This window comes from Chroicocephalus ridibundus, chromosome 10 (assembly GCF_963924245.1).
Source record: "Chroicocephalus ridibundus chromosome 10, bChrRid1.1, whole genome shotgun sequence".
NCBI lineage: Eukaryota > Metazoa > Chordata > Aves > Charadriiformes > Laridae > Chroicocephalus > Chroicocephalus ridibundus.
This window is the reverse complement of record NC_086293.1, coordinates 22,347,156-22,370,629: the sequence shown is the minus strand read 5'-3', so window position 1 is coordinate 22,370,629 and position 23,474 is coordinate 22,347,156. Positions and strand designations below refer to the sequence as shown.

The following is a 23,474-nucleotide window of genomic DNA, read 5'->3' as shown; positions in this document are numbered from 1 at the left end:
TAAACAAGAAGGTTTGTTCTTGTTAAGTTTATTGGCATCATGTTTGTCTCTTTACATAAGAGCTCAGCCTACGTACTAGAATGTAGACCTCTGGAAAACAGGTAGAGGGGCTCCATTTAAGCAAGCTACAAACGCAAGAACAAATACCAGGAAGAAAGGAAGAGAGGAAAGGGACTAGATTGCCAAGATTTTCCATACCAAAAATCCAGATTAGCAGTCAGTAAGAAGAAAGGGAAGATTCATAGTCCAGGTCATTCATCGAGAAACAGCTACCGCAACCCAGGTGGGAGAGGAGCTCCTTCCACAGCACAGAGAGCCACCGGGACACCTCAGCTCTGGCTCCTTCTCACACTCGCTCCAGGATGTTAGGAGTTAAGCAGTAGGGGAGGTGAACAAATGAGGTCATTTCATAGCAGTATTTAATTTTAAATCCAATAATCCAGTGTGCATATCAATGCTGTTATGCAAATCTGAGAATTTAGATACAAGGAAGCCAGACAGATTTTCCAGAAGATGAAGCCTTTTTGGCGTCAAAACAAGAAGGCTTTACATAGTTCATCTCTACTGTACAGAATACTGCCTCTATCTGGACTTTGTGTTGTAGCAACACGCTGCAGTTCACAAGTGTCCTCCTCACTTTCTACACAATCTGTGTTTCAGTACTTGAACATGTAAATTCAGGAATTTTACACTAATTTATACATTTTTTTAATTGGTTGCATATATTAACATGTACTATAAGATTTTTTTCCTAAAGAAGCATTACATAATACATGGATACTGTAAAAAGATCTGATTAGTTAAAAGTAACAAGCATTAACAGAGATACATACAAAACTCAACCTAGTTGGACTGAGTGCTGAGCTTGCAATGAAACTATGGGTAATCAGCCTTTCCAGTTGCAGCCTTCACAGGGGAAAACACGAGACAGTTAAAAATGTATGTAACTTGTTACACAGATTTACCTGTAAACAGTTTCTCTCCATTGGACACCTGGAATTAGATTCAGTTCCAAACATACATAAGAGTTTCCATTTTAAACTAAGAGAAAGGTCTGTTACCATGACGTGTGATGTGGATGGTGCAGGGACGTGAGCTCTGAAGTGCGGGACTCACAGATGCTCATGGGAGATTGGGTGGATTTTGGCAGCTGGAGATGGAAATTATTATTTTTTTTTTTAAAATTTCATTTTAAACACAGAAGAGGGGCTGTGTGTTTGAAGGCCTAAGTGTGATATTCGTTTGTGAAGGACTGTGCTCAACCCCTCCCTCTCCCCTCAGCAGCTGCAGCTCTCCGCAGAAGCCTTCACTCGGTCATTCTTGTCTAGTTTGATGGGTTCGGGGAATTCGTTGTAAAGCTCCACTTCGGTTTCCTAGTGGGAGAGAAGGGAGGAGTTAGTGCCACGGCTCCACAGGCAGCTCCCAGCATGCAAGGAGCCATTCTCGGCTGGGGAAAGCCGTTGGAGAGCCCAGGGCAGCCCTCAAGGAGCCAAGCTCGGCAGGCAGGACCAGCACCAGCAGAGGGCACCCACCGGCCCCCTCCCTACCTGTTTAAGTGCATTTCGTGCAATCGTCTGGAAAGCTTGTTCCACATTAATGGCCTCCTTGGCACTGGTTTCAAAGTAGGGGATGTTGTTTTTACTGTAGCACCAGGCTTGCGCCCGTTTTGTGGTGACCTGGATGGACAGAGAGTAGCGTCACCACCTTCAGCTCTGCAGGAAGGGGTTGGTTTTTTTTCGTTTGTTGTTTTTTTTTTTTTTTTTTTTTTTTTTTTTTTATTTCCAGGGTGAGGACAGAGATCTTTCATATCCAGCCTGAGCTAAGACAGCAGTTCTGACCTCATCAAAACTACAGCCTTGATACTGAGCACTGGCGACTGCTGCCCACCACCAGATACACTCAGCCCCGGGGCAAGCAGCACCACACCTAAGGAAGATGAGACCACAGGGCACAGACTGCTCAGGCAGCTGCAGAGCACAGACTTGATCCCATAGGGGTCTCTCAGCAATTCTGGAAAAGGAGAGCCAGCTTCTCTCCTTGCATCTATTCAGGAAGCTGCTGCAATCCTTCCACCAGTGGGCAGGAGCATGCTGTGCTCAGGGGTTTGACCTCTCCAGGCAGGAGAGCCTCTTCTTCCCCAGTGGCACACAACAGCTGAGCCGCACTCAGGCACCTCCCACTCCTGTTTCTCAGATAACCCTCCCGTGTTCCGACAAGGTCTCCCGCTCCAGCAACTTCCCAAGAGGAGGCTAGCAAGCCGCAGTACTCACTTGTCTGTTTTCTAGGTCAATCTTGTTTCCCAGCACAACAAAAGGAAAGTTCTCAGGATCCCTTGGACTGGCCTGAATGAGGAATTCGTCCCTCCAGCTGTCTAGGGTTTTGAATGTGTTGGGGGCCGTGACATCAAACACCAGCACACAGCAGTCCGCTCCCCTGTAGAAGGCAACTCCCAGAGACTGAAATCGTTCTTGTCCTGCTGTATCCCATATCTGGAGCAAAAGACAGGGCAGATGAGCTAGCTCTACTACAACACAGTCAGTCCACACTTAGGGCATTCATTTCAAAACTCCCCACCAGGCATCTACAGCCCCCAGCTAGCCAGAGAGGAGCACCTGAAGGCTTGGGATTTCTGTAGGCACTAAGTATCAAGAGCCAGAAACACCCAAAAGTTAACCCTTTTTGTGTTCAGCCTCAGCAAGGGACTTATCCTCGTTCTGGGCAAGCAGGACTTGGGTATTAGGGTCAGCAGGTGACCTTCCTGCAGTGCTTGGGTGCATTTTGGTACCAGGCCAGTTCAAACACTCCTCTAATGGCTGCAACAGGGCTTTTGCTGCCTTGCAGTCAGTCTCACCACGGAGAGATGAAAGCTTCAGATACTAGAGACATAAGCAGACTGGCAGGTTAATGCTATACCCACAGGACTCAAGGCAGCACGAGTAGCTGACCTAAGGAGTCCTTTTCACAGCCCTTTCCAATTCCTAAACACCAGACAAGTGCATCTTTCTAACATGATCTAGTTTACTGGCAGTAACAAATGCTGGTTTTTAAACTGGGCCTGGCAAAGCTGCTCGTAGCTGAGGCCAAACTGATCTTTGCCTTCCCTTGTTCAGCCCATGCACAGATTTGTAAAGAAGCCCAGCAGCACCTACGGCCAAGAGCAGTTCAGTGCAAACAAAATTCACACCCAGTACACCGACCCCCGCACTGCTCTGGACTACGCTCGAGCAGATACTCCCACACAAGTGTGGTCTAGGCAGCCAGGCATCCCTTGCAGCAGGGAACAGACACTCCTTACCTGCATTGTCACTAGCCTGTCATCCACCATGACCTCTTTTGTCAGGAAGTCTGCGCCTATCGTAGCCTTGTACTGGTTACTGAATTTCTTGTTCACATACTGGTTCATGAGCGATGTCTTTCCCACCCTGTACAGAGAGATAAAAAAGACTAGGTAGGCTGTTTCTACAACAGTGTTTGAATTAACCACCCTGACCGGAACATCCCAGTGCCCTTTGCCTTCCACCATAGCCTCCTGGCCTTTCAACCAGGGAAAATGGACGACCTCTGCAAGAAGGGGCTTTTACAGCAATAGATGTTGAGGCAACATGCTGAGTAAGAACACTGGCTACCTAAGGATACGAAGGATTACAATCTTGAGAAGCCTTGTAAGTAATCTGATTCTTGGTAAGGCGTGTGCCTCACATTATGATTATGAGGGCAATTTTGGAAGAAGATGAAGTGCTCCAGAGAAACCCAACAGAAACAGTCATCTTCAGCCTCTGCAGAAGGAGGAGGCGGAGGAACAGACAATGTCAGCTGGCAACAGCTCACATACACATCTGCTATGCACCCAGAGGTGGAGATCCTCCCCAGAGAACCAGCTTAGAGGCTCACATGCCCCCTCTGTGGCTGAGAAACACTCCCTGATCAACAGCTTGCAGGGCACAGTGGTATAAATAAGCCTTATGTCGTGGGAGTCAGGTTACAGCCTGCATGGCAAGCAACCTGTAACAGCGGAGCAGACTCCTTGCTCAACAGCACAGAGCAAAGCCTTTCCCTCCAAGGGGCAGCCTCCAGCCAGATCAGACAAAAGCCAAGCAGATGGCTCAGTATAAACTAGGTCTCTGTCAGAGGCAGAGTTTTAAGAAGTCACTTAAAATTGCCTACTAGCGTGTTTTGGTTTTTTTCATTATTTTCTTTTTATTTAAGTGAAACACTCATTTCAACGCAACACATCCCCCTTGCAGACAGGTTATCCAGGTCTGCTACTGGAGTGGTCTGCCCACCACACTTCCCCTGCTGTGGCAGGACTTCAAGATATTAAGCTGCAGGGACACATTCAGGACAGAGGGTGGTGAAAAGTTCTTAAAGCTATAAAGGTAACACAGCTATCTGGGGCTGTAAATTCTCTCCTCCCAGCACTACTGGTTTCTTACAGCACATCCAGGCTTCCACTAGTCAAGAGCAGTGCTCCAGGCAGGCACGGATCGGCAGCGTAAAGGCTCCTCCACTTACCCAGAGTCTCCAAGGATGATGACTTTCAGTAACACTTTCTTCCTAGAAGTCATCTTTTACACTGGAAAGGAAGAGGAACAATCCCATCAGACATCATTAGCATGTCATTCCTCAAGGCAGGAAGCAGCAAGTTTGGAGTCTGAGAAACCTGACTCCCAGCATGGAGGCAGCAACAGGCAGGGCCCAGCACTCCTGAAACCAGACTCCTTCAATTCAAGGCTACACTTTAGCCCTAATCAGGTGTTTGCCCATTTTCTAGGCAGGGCCGTGTCAGACCAGTAGTGGCAACTTAATACCAACAGGTAGATGAGCCAAGCGCTTGCCCTTTACAGTACCTTTGGACCCTATTCCCAGGCCATTTCGTGGGTATACTAGCATAGGCCATCTCCCTTAGCCCCACTGAAGGCTCCCAACACAGGCTAATTCTTACAAATGCTACTAAGAGATGTAAGCAGAGCTGCATCCAATACCACACAAGCTTTTTTTTTTTATGCTGTTCAGTAGTTTCCCAGCACAAAAAGAAGGAAAAAAAAAAAAAGAGTTTGGCTTGGCCTTTCAGGTTGAGCTTGGAGAAGCAACAGCTTTCTCCAGCAGCTGGGCTTTGTGAAGGTGTTGAGTCCCAAGGATACACTGTGGTTGAAGCAGTCACAGTGTAGCCACAGAGGCCAGCTGAAGGCAAACTGCTACCAGACTCCACAGCTTTGCTGGGAGCACATGAAGCTAATGACTGCCATCTCGCCTTCGGTGGAAGGACTAGTAAGGCTAGAGTGACAAACCTCATAACATTCAGTCTATTGCTCTGTTAGACCATGGGTTGTTTGTTCAGTTGCATGCTGTCATGACTCCAGTCCACATTATAGGCAGGTGGCTCTAAATGGACCTCTAATAGTCCATCCAATTAGCGAGAGCGAGAGTTGAGCTCCAGAGATCCACACTCTTACTTGCTCCCAGGTCTCCTTCGGATTAGAGAAGAAGCTAGAAGTACATCATCTGCAGCAGGCCTGAATACACTCCTGGATGTGCTTTAGCACAGTGAGAGCAAGTGTGAAGTCTTGCTATTAGTGGTTGAGCATGCCCTTCCTACCATAAGGCCCTTCTCCCCACCTCTGAGGAGGGTGTGGGACAAACACGGTGTGCAGGCTTGATCAAGATTACAGATCCTCGTTTGGTACTGACCTGGTCCACAACACAAGGACTGCTCGGCTCTCCTTGAGGAACCCTGCAGGTTCTGTACAGAAAGGGGAGCCAGAAGATAGTTATAGCTGTGCTACATGAGTTCGAAGACCGTTGACAACAGGTTTTATGTATTGAGCCCTTATATGGGGGCTTGGTTACCCTAAAATTCCCATCCTGCTACACCACATTCATGGCACCACACAACTCCTACTCTTCGGGAGCTATTCCTGACCTTCACAGCTAAAGAGGCCTTAATTTCTCAACAACATGGATATATGCATCTTCTGAACAGCTCGGTCCTATGCGTTTCCTGGGATATGCAACAGCCTAAGCTAATAGATAACTGCAACCTGCTTCATCCCACTACTACAGCTAACATGCTCCAAGCTGTAGGAGCCTCTTACTAGATGCAGAGTCTAGTTGCAGGTGGTCTTAATCACCTCAAGCTTGGACTGTTAAAAGACATGCAGTCTTTTAGACTTTGCCACCAGCAAGTGCTGCAGCAGCTGAAAAAGCCCTCCTGCAGCCACCGTAGGTAGTGGTGCACTTACAGCTACACCTTGTTGGACTGCACCCACCCTCATGTACCTGGTGATACATGTAGATGGGAAACACTGTTAAGATAACAGCCAGAGGCTGTTGACTCAACAGCAGCAATAGGCCACCCACAGAGCTCATGCTATCCTTAGATGGGTGTTAAGAGATGCCAGAAAGCCAGCACAGGACGGTTCATTCTAGTGTAAACACCTCTCCTTTCCAAGGCTGTCTATGCTGGACTGCATTGCTCAATGATCCCACTGGCAGTCCAGCTACACTAGCCAAGATACAGCCAGCTGAAAGTCGTCAACAACCCCAACATTTAGTCTTGCTTCCGCTCTTGCCAAGATCCACAGTCTACAGCTCATCTCCTCTGTAGCCATGGGGAGACCCAACCATGTAAGCTCCTTCAAGCAGACTGCACCTCCTGTGTTTTCAAAGCACGTAGCACAAGTGACACTTGTGCAGCCAAGCCAGAGACTTCTGCAGCACAATCAGCCCAGATGGAGCGAGAAGCAAGTGAGCAGAGCTTTGAAACAGCTTAAGACAGCTGTGTACACTGAACTGTCTTGGAAAACATCTGTATAGGTTCAGGTCCAGTGTTAGAGTCGCCCGTTTTCCTCAGGACAGAGAAAAACAACTCACCCTGAACTGACTGTACCAGAACCCAGCATGTACTGCTTCTGTTTTCCTCTGTTTTCAGTATTGCTTGCCACCAGCTGCTGCAGCTCACTGCTTCCTGGTATTCAAAGCAGCTTTGGACAAGCTGGCATTAGTTCTCCTGCTCAGGGAGGGATTTACAGAGCTCTAAGTTACAACACTAAGTCACACTGGATGCTTAGCACCCAAGCTCAACATGGCCCAAAGTCCCACTATGAAGGGAAGGGAAACTGCTCTGTCAAGTCTCATTACCTTGGAACCAGCTCAGCTGAGCAGGCACCTGCAGACATGGGAAGGAAGTCCAAGTCAGACCTGACAATGCCTTCTTGTCATAGCTGATGGGCTGCCCCATCAGTGAGAAGGGCTATTACTGCCTCAGGAACACTGGTCAGGTGAGACACTCTGAGAGGTGAGACATCCCAGGTGATGCAACGGATATGAGCCATCACACAGAAGGAGCTGCCTCAGCCTGGTATTTGGTTTGGGCCATGAGACAGTGAGGAACTCCAGTCCTGCCAGGGCCAGCCGTGGACACTGCCTGGAGTTTCCCACCCCATTCTACTAGGCTTGATCAATGCTGCTTTGAAGTGCAGTCAGTTGATAGGCCAAGCCCTCTTACTACTCTTCTCAATAAAGGTATGAATAGACCAACGCTTCAGAGATACCCAGTACAAGAAGAGACTTTGCTTTTGTGGAGGAAGCCACGTCTCTAGTTTTGGAGGAAGTAGCAGTGTTTGATCTTCTGGAGCCTTCCTACAGAAGGAAACCCCTCTAAGTTTAAGTAGCATCAAATTGCTCCCCACAGCACCACCCTTGCTATTTCCCTTATCCTGGCCATGTTCTGTGTGGCTGAGCAGGTCTCCAACAGCAGCTCCTGCTTTAAAGCAGCTATTTCTGCTGAACAGAGGTCTGACTGGTCCTAGCAATATCTTCAATCTAGATGCGTTGAAGAGATCCCCATTATCTTAACCGGGATTTCTTATGAAGCAACCCAAAGGGTCAAACTACTCCATGGACAGGATACCATACCTCCTCCAATGCTTGCTTCCAGACAGTGTTTTTAACAAGCTGAGGTACTGGAAGTGAAAGACACTAGTGCTCTCTGAAGGTCCTGTAAGTGAAGCCTTACTACAGTCTCCTTAACACCATGGAAGGGATTTTGGTACCTTCGGCTCATGCTAAGCCAAAGGCAAATACAACATTTTCATGACAGAGGATGCCTCCACCCATTGCAGTTCAAGTAAGCTCAGAAACACCTCAGTTGATCCTGGTTACAGAATGCCGCTTGCTGTGTCAGTAGAACAAGGTGCAACCAACCCTGGGCCAGGTTCAGTACTCAAAGATTTGCTTGCCTGAAGTCAGAGGCAATTTCTGATTACTCCCTTGTTAACACAGGCTGTTTCTCACATCACGTGGCATTGAGTACATTCATTACTGCCTTGTGTCCCAAAAATGGAGCATGCATACATGCTCTAAGCTACATAGATCTCATTTCTGGTGAACCTTGCTAGTACAAAATCAACTAAGGGAGCCCAAGAAGAACATAGCTTTAGCTCACAGAAGAAGCAGGTTTGAATACCCGAAGGAGCAGTTCGCTTACCTGGGAGTTCCTCCAGTCACACCTGCAAGATGCATTGGATTACTGAGCTAAACTGAGATGTAGACTGTGCAGGGTTTCCCCTGTGCTCTTGCAAAGAGCAAGCTCAGCTTGAATTGAGATCAAAACTGTGATAGTGCTGAGTCAGTGGTATCCAAGTCTAAGACTATTTTGCATTATATACACAGCTTGTCTTGCTTTTATGATATTTGGTATAATAACTCTAGAGCAGCATCCTGTAAGAGTCACATAAGCCCTTAAGATGGCAGTGTGCGAGCTCACACAGGGCTCACATCCAGTCCCAGGAGTATTTCTGAACAAACACTTCCTTTTTTCAGAGATATCATGAAGAAAAACTTGTTTGTTAAGATTTGATCCAAGACATCAGTTCTGTTTTACACCGTGTGAAGTCTCTTGGAGCGAGGTCACCTGCCTGACTGCTCAGAACACAGCCTACAAGCACACCCAGCTAGCCCTGCTCGGGAGCCATCAGAAACTTGCTGTCAGTCAGGAGACCACTCAGCATCATTCCTCCTCCTGGCTTAACTGGTGCCAAAGGAATGACACAGCTGCCTCCAATACAGGACAAGAGTCCTTCCACTCAATTTTTAATGCCCATCCCTCTAAGCAAACAAGCCATCAACAGCACATTGACCCTCATGAGATTAAGCCTGGTATAGCATGCTCTTTCCCACAACAGTATTATCACCTTTGTAAGGCTGGTCTGCAGGAGCAGCAAGGGAGAATCACTAATATCTGACCTGCAAGTGTTACTGCTGATCTGAAAGGAAGAGTTAAAACCCATCCCATGAAGTTCCATAGTGCTACAGCTCCTTAAATGTAAGAGCAAATAAAGCCTATGCCAAATCTAATTAGGCTTCCCTTGTTGCTTCAGGGTACATTCCAACTGTCCTTTCACTTGCTAGATTAAGACAGCTGCTTTAACTCTAAGTAGAAATGAGTGGTTAAGGATTCCTTAGAGATGTTCACACGTGTCAAGTCACAATGCAGGCATTGGTTGGTACAAGCAAAGAACAGTAGGAGTTCGCATTGATGGCCCACCAGGTCTCTTAGATTAGCTGTCCTTTAACAGAAGTAGGCCTTGTGATAGGAGCATCCTGTTAAATTGCTCGTGGACAGTTCTAGTACGAAAGCAGCAAGCTTTGGGGAGGTGGGTGGGAAATTTCACCTCCATGGAATACAACAGCTCCCCAGGCAGCAGCATACCCATTACCAGTTTTGAACGGCCAACAAGCTGCTGGAGAAGTCCTTACTGTTTCAGCTTTGCCATTAAACAGTTCAAGTCACAATCCTAACCGAGAACCAGAGCATGTCTATGCAGAGGCTGGAAGAACTGGGGACACTTGCCACCTTCCACTATAAGCCAGATGAACACTGAGGCAAGACCACTGGACCACACCTCTCACCTTGTGTCTTTTCCAGGGATATTTAACACCAAGGCACAAAACAGTAGGTAAAAAAGCATCAAGCAGAGGTAAACTCACTATGGCGCTTACAAGCGCCTACTTTTGCTCCCATGTCCCAGCAGGCAGCACAAGAGTAAGTAGGTGCTCCACATAAAGGCACATTTGAACCTGAAGCACTGCAAGCCTGTTCTGGGTGCTGCGCCTGGTAAGTGGAGCATTCACTTCTCCGCTATATCTGTGACTTTTAGCAGCAACACACAACCATGAGAGTGACGATTTGGATAGAGCAGTACTCCAATAGGGAATACCACCTGCTGCAGTGGGCCCACCACAGTGACTGGACTGAGCAGAACACGGCCACACTTGAACACCGGAAGAACCTTCTGTCCTGAAATGGAGGAAGAGTATCCTGAAACACAGCTAAGTGCGCTTCCAGCATAGAAACACCACCTCTGCTCGCTGTTCTCTCACATGGGGGAGGCTGCAAAGCATTAAGTCTCTGTACTACACCAAGGAGCTATTTTTATTACACCCCCCCCCCCAACGGTTCTGCATTTCTTCAAGGAAACTGAAGCTGGAAGAATGATTCAGGACCATCTCAGTCAGATTGAACCAGTTCCTTCCCAGAAGTAGCAAGTTCCCCAGCATGTTTGGGACCTCAGGGGGTTATGTCTGCTTAGACCTTCAGCCACTGACATGAGATGCTCTCTCGATGTTCTTATAGGATCAAGCACACCAGACTGGCACATATCACTTGTCCCATGGTGACACTGTACCCTGCCATGATTTATCAGGCCAAATTTAGCTGAGGCTTTCAGTAGACACGTGAATTTTTTTCCAATTCAGATATCCTGAAAATGCAAGGCCTCATCCCAAGGAAGGGCAGACAGCCTGTGATTGCCCATAGTTGACCAGGATCACAGTTCCCACTTGCAGAGTGCCCAAGTGGTCGAGACACCCTTTGTACTGAAGCCTCAAACTCCAGCCGCAGCAGGAGCTCAAGGTGGAGCGGGACAAGTTTTACCAATGCAATTTAACAATGGCAGCTTGGTTCCAACTACCTGATCACACAGACATTGCTAACAAGGTGTCTGCTAATGCAAAGCTACAAGTGACAGCCTGAGCAATTCAACACAAGTGCCTACCTGAGACCAGTGGATATCAACCTTTAACATCTCTTCACTTGCATTCTCCTGAGAGTGACACAACGGCTCACAAGCAGAGCAGAAACCCTGTCCTTTCAGCTGGGAAAAAGCTGAGCACTAGCCAGAAGACAGTCAACAGGGGCTGTTACTTTCATAAGAACATGGCTTAAGAGGTGCCAAGGTGCCCTTAAGGAATAAACTAGAAATAAGTCTACCTTTGATTTTTTTTTTTGTCTGCTACAGAGGCTGCATGTTTTCCTTACCAAATGTGAGTGCTCTACAAGTGCCTAGCATCCTTGCACTGAGGACTGCTACAGAAGCACATGAAGTTTTAACAGCAAGTTGAGTCTTTCATTGACAAGGCCTGCATAAACAGGACAGCACCCTCTTCCGCTCCCATGACAGGTCCACTAGTAGCTCAGCTACGCCAGCTGGCTCAAAGATCCCATCTAGGAAAACCTCACATTTAGTGGGGACATGTGCTGACTTTGTGCCTAAAAAGCAAATGAGGACCATCTTGCCATTTGGGTTGACAACTTGCAAGAACTGCTCTCTGTAAATGGGTTGCTTCTTAGGGCAATGGACTCCTACAGTCCATACAGTCAAAGGTGCCTTAGAGGTGCTTTCAGGCCTCACTGATACACCACAGAGCAGCAGTCAGTTAAAGTGAAGCCCACACCAAAAGCAGCTGGCAAGATATTCCTGTGACAGTTTCACAGAAGCTGCTGCTGTATCAGTAGCATCTCAAAACTGCTTTCCACCTCCTTCCTCCCCACACGTTTACGTTGCTGTTCTAACCGACATATTCCCTCCTGCTGGTACCCAGCCAAGAGCTCAAAGCACAGCTCATCGTTCCCTCCTATGGAGTAGCAGCTAGGCTGCCTGCTACTTACTGCAGTTTCACCAAGAGCAGGCTTCTGTCCAGTTGGTGCCTTTCCCAGCCAGCCCTGAGAGGCAGGAATTACCTCTGTTCAGGGAGCTGGGAGCCTCAGCTACAAATTAATTTTGATACCTTGTGTAAAACATTATATTGCAAGTTGTCGAGGCGTAGCTATGCCGTCCAGTGTCTCCCACCCCAACCTGCGAGTCCCAAGCCAAAAGCTTCCCCTTCTTGAAGAACAGCCTAACACTTTAGATGCTTGCTAGCACACTGACATGACTCAGACCAAAATAGAAACTTAAAACATGTTTCAGTATCCCAGAGGAACTGGCTTTTTAGAGGATAGCTGTCTGCATTAAGTTTCCACCTCATTTTGAGGGTGGAGTTGCAGCCTCCAGTGCTGGAGGAGCTGCTCTAGGACCAAGTGAAGCTCAGGAACCAGCCACCAGCAGCAAACTACAGCTCAGCCACATGGCTTTTGAGTTCAGCTCATTGACTGCTTCAATGCGAGCACCAAACTGGTGTGACATAGTGCTAACAGACAACTGATCTGGCCTGTGAGCTAGCTACCAGATGGATATGACACCAGCCCCACACACATACTCTGCTGCATCCTGTTCCTGGATAACATGCTCTTAGGATAGCTCAGTGCTAAAGGGAGAGAATGATGGGGCAACACATAGGAAACCCATCTGGAAAGCACGAGGTTTGGAACAGTTGTGAGCAGAATAGGCTCTTGGTGTGATCAAGGAAGCTCCAGAGCCATTCCTGGGGAAGACGCTCCTTCCATTGGCAATCCTACAGGATTTCAGGTAGTTCCCAGGCATACCTTCAATCCCCAGCTGGAGGCTCTAGGGTGCATCCCTGCTGTGGGCAAGGGCTCAAAGAGCTCCTTGGAAGAGGATATGTCAATGGACAGTTTGCCAGAGAGTCCAGATAACACAGGGAAGGCAGAGGTAATGCCACTGGTAGGAACCATGTCTGCAGTGGAATCACAGGACTTGCACACGAGAAGGGGTCTGCCCTGCCTGAGGTCTCAGCTCAGCTGCTGCTCCGTCAGGGCTGTGAGTGCTCAGATTTGGAGAGCACTGCATTCCTGAGAGGCACTGATGCACATGATCAGTCAGGCTCAAAGCCCAGGATTTCAGAGCCAAGTTCTTCAGTCCAAGCCTCACTGATTCACAGTCCTGTTACACCTCCCGGCATTTCTCCAGATCAGAGTTGTTGTATGCCTGCACAACATTTAAATACTAGATGTGGAACTGAAGAAGCTTCTTGCTCTAAAGCTGCCATTATGAATTGTGACTCTACCCTAGATAAGTCCGAACTACATAGGACTAGCCCCCACCCCCACATCCAGGAAGGTATAAAGCTTAGAAACAGAGCTCTACCAGTTTAGATATCACAGCAGCCACCTTATCTTCAGGAGATATCACGTTGATCCGATTACATGGTTTGAAAGTGGGAACAAAACAAGCACGGAAATGCATTTGCTTACAGTACCGAGACAGATGTGTCTCAGCATGTTTAGTCAGACCACCGGTGTGCTTAGGAGCAGTGGGAAAGGTCTGGAGGTCATTTCTTGCAGTCTACAGGAACATGACTTTGCCTAGACTGCTTCTTATTTTAGGATTACAGCAGCATATGTAGGCTCTCCCAGATGATAAATGCCCTGAGCCAAGGCAGTGTAGAAAGTGTCCCCAGCAATGGAAACAGCTATGCTGGACAGTTGTCCTGGATGGATCACTTTGCTCCTCAGCAACCTGAGGATTATCACCATCATCTCCACAGCAGGTAGCAGCTATTTGGAGACTTCAGCTGTGCTCAGGACAGGAGTGCAGGAAGACCCTTTTAGAGCTAATGCACCACAGTAATGAAACCAGGATTCCCAGACAGAAAGCCAGGGCTGCTGAAGTGGTAGTCTTTGGGTTAGAGGAAGACAGCTCTGTGAGAAAGCCATACCCCAGAAGCTTCACTGAAAGCTGCATGTTTCCAGCCACAACATTTCTTAGTCCACCAGTTCCTCCAACAGCTGAAGGGCCCAGGATATCTTTCTTCCAGGAATGGTCAGACATATACAGAGTGCCAACAGGCTGATAGCAAGTGTCTGAAGATCTTCAGCTACCCTTCTTTTGAAGGCTCAAGTTACATTGTCATTCAAGAATCAGTATTGCTGTGCCCTTACCTTCCAGGAGGAAGCAGTTGCACTGCAAATCCTACAGGATTTCAGGTAGTTCCCAGTTGATCTTCCCCAAGGATCAAGCTGTTACAAGAACAGGCATGCTTGCTTTAACACCCTTCCCCCTTTATCAGAGCAAGCTCAACTTCCCCTATTCTGCCCTGGGGGAGACAATCTCAGGATGTGGGAGGAGAGTTGAGCACATTGCTGGCTGCTGGGAGACACTAGGCAACAAGCCATGTGTCTTGACTAAGGGCCTTGCCTACGCAAAGCATTTCAGCTATACCAGTATAGCTTCCATGTTGCCATGCCTCTACCAGAACGGTCTCCTCGGTGAAAAGCTGCCAAATCAAGCAAGATAAATCTCGTACTACTAACTGGAACACAGCTATAGTGCCCATACAGCCTGGTTTATACAGTCACGTCTGTCAGCCTTTTGGCACACAGCCACCCCACCAGTAGAGCCAACCAACAGTTTCAGTAACCCCTATATGAATACCAATAGCCCAGCACGGTTCTCACGTCAGGCCATCTCACCGAACAGGATTCCCCCATTACTTTCTATAAACCAAGCACGGTGCAAGGGGCAGATGGCTTTTAATCTTCCTGTTCAGAAGATAAGGCTGACCAATTCAAAGTATTTCAAGTTAGCTAGGCTACTAAGAAACAGTAAAGTTGTTAGACCTTTACCATATCTGACAGTGTTTTTCGAGTACTCAGATTAACTTCTAGTTTTGTCTACAGCTTCCTAAGGTTTCACACATTCCTGTCATGCTTTCGGTTTTAGAAATACAAATAGGAGGTGTTAGATAACCTTTGCAGCGGTAAGCAAAGCACAGATCTCAGACCTTGACAGGGGTAAACAAGCCTTGTTTATCTACTCCTGGCTGCTAGCTTCCACCAGTTCCTAGAGGCTCAGCAGGAAACAAGTGACTGAAGGGAGACTTTGACCAAGGTTCAGGCCTTCAAGTTAAACGACGGCCCTCAGGAAGCCTGCTGGACCCTGTAGCTTACACCTGAGATTCAGATCCTAGACTGAATATCATCTCTCCTTCAGCACCAGGAACTTGATAGAAGAGACAGGACAAATACTGATGGGAGATCATACCGCCAGACAAGTAGACACGGAGAAGTACAAGACCAACATTAATGGCAAAACCCTTACTCCTGTACATATATTCCAGGAGGTTCTGTTCTCAGTAATGAGTCTTCTAGAGAGGAGGCTTCCTCTAGGGATAGGTTGCAGTCCAAGAACTAAACCTTGATCTGCAAGCAGAACTCCTGATCCTACACACACTCAATACCTCTTGCTATGCTAATGCAGTTTGCAGAGCAGGAAGGACAAGTATTTCAGTACCAGTCCCAGGACGGGAGTGTAACAGGTAGCTTGCCATGACAGCTGAGTCAGTGCCTAACAAGGCATTCCTACCGTGGAGACTTGGTTTCAGACTCACACTTCATACCCTCATACCTCTCACACAGATCCTGCATCAATACTTAACCAGCTCAGCTATTCTCTTGATGAAGCTCCACAAAGGACCAAAAAAGAAAGCCCTCACTGAAGTGACTTGTATGGTGAGATTATGACAGCAGTGCTGGTAAACTGCATCTTCTTGTTGGGGGGCGTGAGACACTTTAACACTGTGCCAATCTGGACCTCAGAGACCATTATCCATGTCTGGGAGCTGAGAAGAAGAAAGCTACAGAGCCAAGTGACTCAGCCCACTTGAGAGAGACAAGCACCAAGCAGGTTACTTTCAAGAGGATGCTGCTTCCCAACTGGGGAGACATCAAGGGTTCAGCACAGACTCAGATAAACCGGCAGCCCCAGCAACCAAGGTCCTGGTACTCCAGACAGGTAGCCTCTGAAGGCAGCTCCAGCTACCTGCCTCACTTTTGTCCACCACTTCACTAGTCCAGCTTGCCTGCCAAGTGGCCGAAGTTACAGTATGCAGCGATGTAAGACAGACATCAGAAAAAACAGTTTGCTTAACTGACAACACAAAGATCTACTCCACTCAATTTCAAATTTAGGAATTTCTGCTTGAAACCTCATACAAGTACAGTTAGATACAATTAGTCACCTTAAGCTGGTATTTTAAGTAGTTATGGAGGGGCAAGAGCAAGTCACTCACTACATCAAATGCCTTTAAATTATACAAATAGGCATCTGTGCCACAAATTTACACTTCAATCCTATCTCAAAGGCCCCTCCTGAAGTTTCACTGCCCTGTGAAAACAGCCATGGCCTCAGGAATAGGTTCCCTAGCAAGGGAAGTCAAGGCTATTTGAGATCAGCTGCAAATCAACACAGTCCAGTGGCCTTGACAAGCTTGCTCCCCTCCCCGTTACTGACCATGAGTTAGCAACAGCAGTGTTGACACAGCTTCCCCCATGGACGGAGCGCTCATTGCTGGCACCGGAGAGGAGGAGCAGTCTTGCAGGAACAGCGCTAACAGCAACAATGACATCACCACGGCAGATCTCCACCGAGCAGAAAATGCAGCAGCACACCAGGTTCGAGCGCTGCATCCCCGTGAAGAGAGCGCAAAAGCAACAAGCACACTGGAAGCCAGCAAGCAAGCATGTGATAGAGGGGTATCCCTTCACTGCCGGCTATTTCTGAGCAGCACATGTGGAGTCACTGACCTTGGGCACTCATTTGGAAGTTTTATTCAAGGTGCATTTACAGGGAAATACGATCTTCAACAGAGCAGCTAACCGCAGAACTGAAAAGGGTATATTAACTATTGTCATTCAATTAATTATCCATACCTAATGGAGTTTTGAGATTCTCAGCCCATGTTTGGATTGTCACTGCACAACATGACCCTTTTATCCTCACAGTCTAATGTCACAACTTAACTACGTCTGAAAGCAGACTGCTATGCAGCAACTACAAGAGATCATTTTAGGAAGCTGCAGGGGGAAGCTAACCAAACTCCAACTCATCAGGCAATTAAACTGCAATTATCAAAACAATGCTGTGCGAGGATGAAGTACTTCAGCATCTGAAGGATGCAGGATTGCTGTCGGACAAGCAGAATGCAAGCATGCTAGTGCCCAGCCACATTCAGCATTTAGGTAAGGTCTTATCTGGACTCCCTTCCATCAAGGCAACAAGCTTTACAGCTCAGCAAAGGAATCTTAGGTCCATCAGGCCCTCGTTAACAAGGGCTTAAGAGCAGTTCAGGTCACATCTGAGAAGGCCAGAAGACATTAGGGAACACCGGTAGCATGCAAGGTGAGGACTCTGTACTTATTTACCTAATGCTCAGTTTATTTCAGTTACTGAAGAAGACGCTATATTATAACAGCAGGGACAGCTACCAGTAAGCATCTCTGTGCCCACACATCCATCAGTTTTAAAGAATGCAAACATCCAAGTGCCCTGTTCCATAGCCCTTATTCCCAAACCTGGGCTTGCCAGACACCTATCTCACAATGTAGCATTTAAAAGTGCACCCTAATCAAGCACAAGCAATTTTGTTTACAGACAAGTGTTAAGTTCCACATAAACTAGGCTCATTTTCACAGAGAAGCCAGACCAAAATCCCATCCATGTTAGAGACAAAGCTATTTATAGTTTTGCACAGATGGTTTGATTGTAATTGTCATGTTTCCTCAAGGACAAGCTTTGCCAGAAATTTGGTCCGACAGGTAATTCACATGACCTTCCAACACAAGAGTCTTAAAAAAAAAAGCTTTAAGAAGGTGCTGCAGAAATCAAATCTGGTAGCCCTCATGCCCACAGGCATTCATTTTGGGTAGTAGACCAAGCAAAGTGGTATCATCCCTTGGCGATTTTAGGAGAGCCTATAGCAGAGCTTGTACATTTTCCACTTTCAGTTAGGGATTCATCAATGTTGTAACATGTCTGTGCTACTCAGCACAGAGTTTGCTTCACTGGCTTTAGTAGGAGGGCAAGGATGCCTCTAGTGTAGTCTCTGCAACACAGGTATTTAAATTCTTAACTTGGCACCTCTGCCTTTTAAGCTACAACTCTTAGCGTGCCATGTTGAACTATTAGCAGAGTATTTGAGAACACAGACCACTGCATGACACTACAAGAAAGAGGGAAGTTTAACATAGCTATTTCCTTGCATCTTATCAGTTATACTTCTGACTGCAGGTTAGGAGAGCAAGAAACTGCCATTGGATCTTAGAAGTTTTCCTTATCGAGGGGTCTGATCAACCCCATCTTACAGTCTTTCTACACCAGAAGTAGAGCATTAACATAATAGCCACCCAAAAAAAAAAAAAGGCAGCACTCGAAAGTAACAGTATTAGAGCTGCTTTGGATTCTGAGGACTCAGGCTAGGCATGGTGGGTCTACTCATTAGTTCATGGAGGGCAAGTCATGTGTTCAGTCAGCTGTTGGAAGTCACAAGGGGGAGGGGAGGGAAAAAAAACAGAGACAAGTATACTTGTTCTTCCTGAATAAGTACAGCAACGAAGCCCTGATTATTTAACACGGAATATTCAAATGACTCCACCCACTTTAACCTCAAATACAGCTACTGAGAGAACAGGGTACATTGGCTCCAGCAGCCTGGCTCTACTGGAAGCACCGCAAGGCTGCAGCTTCTATCATACACTACTGGTACCACCGCAGCCCGCGAACATGGTATAGCCACAAGTAAGCCTTTAAATCACAGCCAGCCAAACACCATGGCACAGCTGGTTATGTACCAATCCCCTAAAAAGAGAATCCTCCACTTCCTCTAGCCCCAGTTCCCACCCCAAAATACAGAGTGCTAGGCACAGGCCAGAGCTGGCCGGCCAGTCACAAGAACTGGAAGCTTTAAAGCTTCCATATTGGCAATTGTCAAACAAAGAACAGCTTGCTTACAGTTGGGAGGACTTTGTTCTGTCATGTGTTCTCAGTTTATGCATAGAAAACCCTCATACATACATATCACAACAGCTCTGCTTATCAGCAAGTATTTTCAGGGAGATAATACTGAGAATTCCAGCTTTGACTCAAAGGGTTTGGAGTTACCGGGTAAGACATACCCTTTTTGATGCTGATATTACCTATCTTACTTCAGATTAAGACAATCTTTTTAAGATGTTTTACTACTAAAATAATCCCTCTACTTATAAGAAAGACAGTGCAGTTGTCTTAAGGACAACAATTAGGTATTTCCATATTTATTAGTCTATATATACCTGGAGACTAATAACATATCTATAATTTAATTTACCTTATTATACAGTCACAGCCAGAAGTACTTCTAACATCCACTCTAATACTTCTTAGAACTGACTCAGGCTTTACACACGCAGAGGGCTACTTTCGCAATAACTGCCAGTCTCTTCAGCCGCCTGTTTTGTCAGATTAATTGCTCCCAGGGCAGCCTGCTCATCTTAAAAGCGATATCCACCGACCACCCAGAGCAGCATTTCACCACCCCAACCCAGCGCCTCCCCAGAGCCCAGGCCACCTTCGGCCACCAGCTGCCCCAAAGCCTCCCCAGGCTTTGAGAAGAAGCTGCAGCAGCACCACATGTCACAGACAATACGCTCTCCTCCCCGGGAGGTACCACTTCGGGCCTCTTTGAGCCTCTCCGCAGAGGAGGCTCCCACAAAGGCCTCAAGAAACGCGCATCTCGGGAAAGGCCAGCGGGTCCCCCCCGCAACTCCCGCAGCGCTGCGCCGAGGGGCCCTTTCCCGGGGAGACCCCCGCGGCCCGGCTCCATTGTTCCGGGGGCAGCGACGGGCCGGGCCCGGCACGGCGGCGGGGAGCTCGGCACGGGAGGGCAGACAAACACCGCCCTTCCCCGGCGGGCCAGGCCCCGGTAGCGGAGCCCGCCCCGGGAGCACGAAAGCAACGCCTCCCCCACCCCTGCGGAGGGGGCCCCGGCGCCCCCCCACCCCACCCGGCGGCTCCGGGGGCCGGGGCGGAGCCGCCACCCCCCCGCACGCACCGGTGTGAGGGGATTCCACCCCTGTTCCCCGGCGGAGACGCGGCCCCGGCGCCCCGCAAGGCCTCACCTGGTGCGTGTGCCGCGGCGCCCGCCCGAGACTCGCTGCCACCCCCCCGCTCGCCTCGGTCGGCTTTAATGGGCCCAACCGCCTCCCCGCTTTCACTTCCGCCTCCCCCCCGACAACTTCCGGTCACGGGGGCCCGCCCGCTGGCCCTGACGTCAGCACGCCGCCCGGCAGCCAGCGGAGGGAGGGGGAGTGGTGGCGCGTCACGTGATGGCCGCCTCCCGGCCGCCATCTTGGGCCGCCGAGGCCCGAACGGGCTGCGGGGATCAGCGCCTCCCGGCGCAAACCGGGAGCTCACGTGGGCTCCTCGCTACAAGAAAAGACATTCAGATCCTGGAGCGAGTCCAGAGAAGGGCAACAGAGCTGTGAAGGGTCTAGAGAACAAGTCTCATGAGGAGTGGCTGAGGGAACCGGGCGTGTTCAGCCTGGAGAACAGGAGGCTGAGGGGGGACCTTATAATTCTCTACAGCTCCCTGAAAGGAGGGGGTATTGAGGTGGGGGTCGGTCTCTTCTCCCAAGTAACAGGTGATAGGATGAGAGGAAAAGGCCTCAAGTTGCACCAGGGGAGGTTTAGGGTGGATATTGTGAAAAATCTCTTCACCAAAAGAGTTACCAAACACTGGAACGGGCTGCCCAGGGAAGTGGTGGAATCACCATCCCTGGAGGTATTTAAAAGACCGGTAGATTGTGGCACTGAGGGACGTGGTTTAGTGGTGGGCTTGGCAGTGTTAGGTTAACGGTTGGATTTGATCCCAAAGGTCCCTTCTAACCCTTCTAGACGGTTCTAAGAAGGGCCCGGCCAAGCACGCCTGTGGGGAGTCTGGGGGTCTGAGGTCTGAGGAGAGAAGAAAATGGCTGGAGAAATTTTCCCGCTTTGTGTTTGAAAAAATAAAGGATGGAGACACAAGGACACAAATCTGTTCTTTTGGGATTTTATTTGCAGCTGTGATGTAGAATGAGGTAGTAGCGACAGCATTTGTCAGGAAAAAAATGAAAGAAAGCAAAATATGACAAGATACATTCAGGTTGATTAATCGGGCAATAACAAGTTCTAAGATCAATAATGCAGGCAAGTGGAATGAGACTATGTAAACTCTCCAGCACCTTAATCCATGGGAGAATAACCATCCTGCTGGTGCAAGAGAAATCCATATGTGCTACTCTGCATGTTGGCAGCAAGTTCATTTTCTTATTCAGCAATTACTTGAATATTCTGTTCATCCAAGTCACATGACTATCGGGGTTTTCGTTGACTGGTAAACTCAGGAAAGCAAAAACTGAAGCAACCAAGGAAAAAAGGTATTTTTAGAGCTAATTAAAGAGATAAAAAGAACGAAGCTAGTTATAGCTACATTAAAAAGAAAATCACTTCTGAACGGTATACAGCAGACTGCTTCCTGCTCTAAGAGACAGGGACTGATCTGCAGAGAGGGCAGAACTGGCAGTCGGAAGACCTTTGTCCTTCCTTCTGAGACAAATCTGTCACGTATCATTAGGCAAATTGCTTGCCTCCTCTGTAGGGTAACACAGTCTCCCTGGGTGTCACCTGGAAACGGCAACGCTCACTTCCGAAAGATGCTGCAAGGTTTGATTCATTAATGCTGGCAAAGCAGTTTGAGATCAATAGAGTAATGGTAGCGCAGCGTGGCGAGTGTGCTGTTAAAGTCATCGTTATCTGTTGGGCCTGGCGCACATCCCTTCCGAGGAGTATCTATCGCAGAGCAGTGGGGTGTCCTACTTTACCAAAGTCAGACAAGGGTGGTGTAGGTGCCTGAGTCCGATTCAGCGTCTCTGTTGCCCAGAGAAGCCCATGTGCTGTCTGCAGCTCCAAAGGGCAGCCCAGCCCGCGCCAACTTCAGATCCTCGTCATCACGCTCTCCCTCCCGTACACCAGTGACAGCTCTTGACTGACCCTGCCCTGAGTCACTTCATCACTAAATCTGCTGATAACTAAGAACAAAAGCAGCATGGATAAATTTTCTGCCAGCTTAATGCACCGAACTGGCTTGATGCGGAGTGTACCTCATGCAAGGGAAGGAGTGGGTGAGGCACGAGGCAGCCACCGGTCCTTGGGCTGGTCTAAGCTGTTGAAATGCAGACCAAGCTAAGGTGAATGGGAGCCGGGGCTGCTGGGCTCTCCTCATATGATGCCGGAAAGTTCATTACCAGTTTGGTATTTTCATTTCTCTATCTGCGGGACTGTGTCCCTGTTACCAATCCTTTTTTCTTTCTTTTTACACAACGTGAAAAGCAATCAAAAACTGGGGGTGAAATTTCCTCCTTCCTCCTCTACCGCAGAGCGACCCTGGCACCATCTGTGACATACCTTTGTTACGCAGAGGATAACCTCGCACCAAGTTCCCGTGTCACTTGCTAGCTTTCTTGGCATGACCAACAGCTGTGTCATGCAATAGCTGTTCGTGATGAGTTTCTGATCCTCTGTGGGAATGCATCATTTTCTCAGACTGACAAGGCAAGATCCTGCCTGCCTTGAAGAACACATGAATCCTGGCACTCGGGAGGAGCAGTGTCAGCAGAGAGGTCCTTGCTGTCCAGGCTGGACGCCTGTCCTTTGGCACCGATGAGAGCTACATTCACAGTGGCAAAATGAAACTAGAAAGACGGTGGTTAAGAAAGTGGCAAATGGAAGTATTGAGCGGTGGCTCTTGCGTTTTGCCTGGCCATACAGACGTGCACGCGCATACCTCCCCACCAGAGTCAACATGTGGAGAAACCAGAGCGAGGTGCAGTGAGCAGCCCAGCACACTTAGTTTCAGTAGCCTGTGAAGAAAATCGTATTCCTTATTTGATAATATCAAAACCCAATGAAAACCCAAAAAACCGGATCAATTTGAAACACAGTGACAATCGTTCCCCATCGCTAACGTTGCTCTGAAGAAATCCATTCTCTGCCTTTGAGGGACCTTCACAAAGGTGAGCATCCCTAAGGCTATAGTGACAGGTCTTAAGACATTAACCAGTGCAGAAACCTCAACCTATTTCATGCGCTCATCCCTCTAAACCAGGAAGTAAGAATGTCTCCAGCTTTGGTTTTCTTTCCTTTGTGACATCTAATCTCTATTTACTAATCTTCCTGATGCAATTAGAGACAACAAGACATAATATGTCTCACACCATCTCTTTGCTTTTGTCCTTGGACCAAAAGGGACCCTCCCTTTCTCTTCTTAGTCCATAAAATGGGACAGTGTATAGAAAGAGCAAGGATGCCAAACACCTGCTGGTTGCTGATTTTGGAAGGGCCTGCAGAGAGGTCCGGGGAACACGCTGGTTCAGCTGTAGTACCTACAAATCCTGGACGTTAGCTGTGAAGATCGCATGTTCCCTGCAGCGCCTAATGCATTCGCCC

At 48.1% G+C, this 23,474-nt stretch overlaps 1 protein-coding gene across 1 annotated transcript; it reads right to left on the bottom strand.

The window, feature by feature from the left end:
* RAB7A (RAB7A, member RAS oncogene family) lies at window positions 1-20,233 on the bottom strand. The gene is made up of 6 exons (XM_063348059.1): window positions 20,111-20,233; window positions 4,513-4,573; window positions 3,296-3,422; window positions 2,271-2,489; window positions 1,548-1,676; window positions 1-1,373 (listed from the first exon to the last, which is right to left on the bottom strand). The coding sequence occupies exons 2-6, from the start codon at window positions 4,563-4,565 to the stop codon at window positions 1,278-1,280; spliced, it is 624 nt and encodes a 207-aa protein (XP_063204129.1). The 5' UTR covers window positions 4,566-4,573; window positions 20,111-20,233; the 3' UTR covers window positions 1-1,277.
* Window positions 20,234-23,474: the final 3,241 nt, after the last annotated feature.

Excerpts from the sequence above, each read along its gene's own strand:
- RAB7A (XM_063348059.1), bottom strand. The coding sequence starts at position 4,565 with ATGACTTCTAGGAAGAAAGTGTTACTGAAAGTCATCATCCTTGGAGAC. Across the intron at positions 3,423-4,512 it reads ATCATCCTTGGAGACTCTGG|GGTGGGAAAGACATCGCTCA; the intron begins GTAAGTGGAGGA and ends CTCTCTGTACAG. Across the intron at positions 2,490-3,295 it reads ACAGGCTAGTGACAATGCAG|ATATGGGATACAGCAGGACA; the intron begins GTAAGGAGTGTC and ends CTTTTGCTCCAG.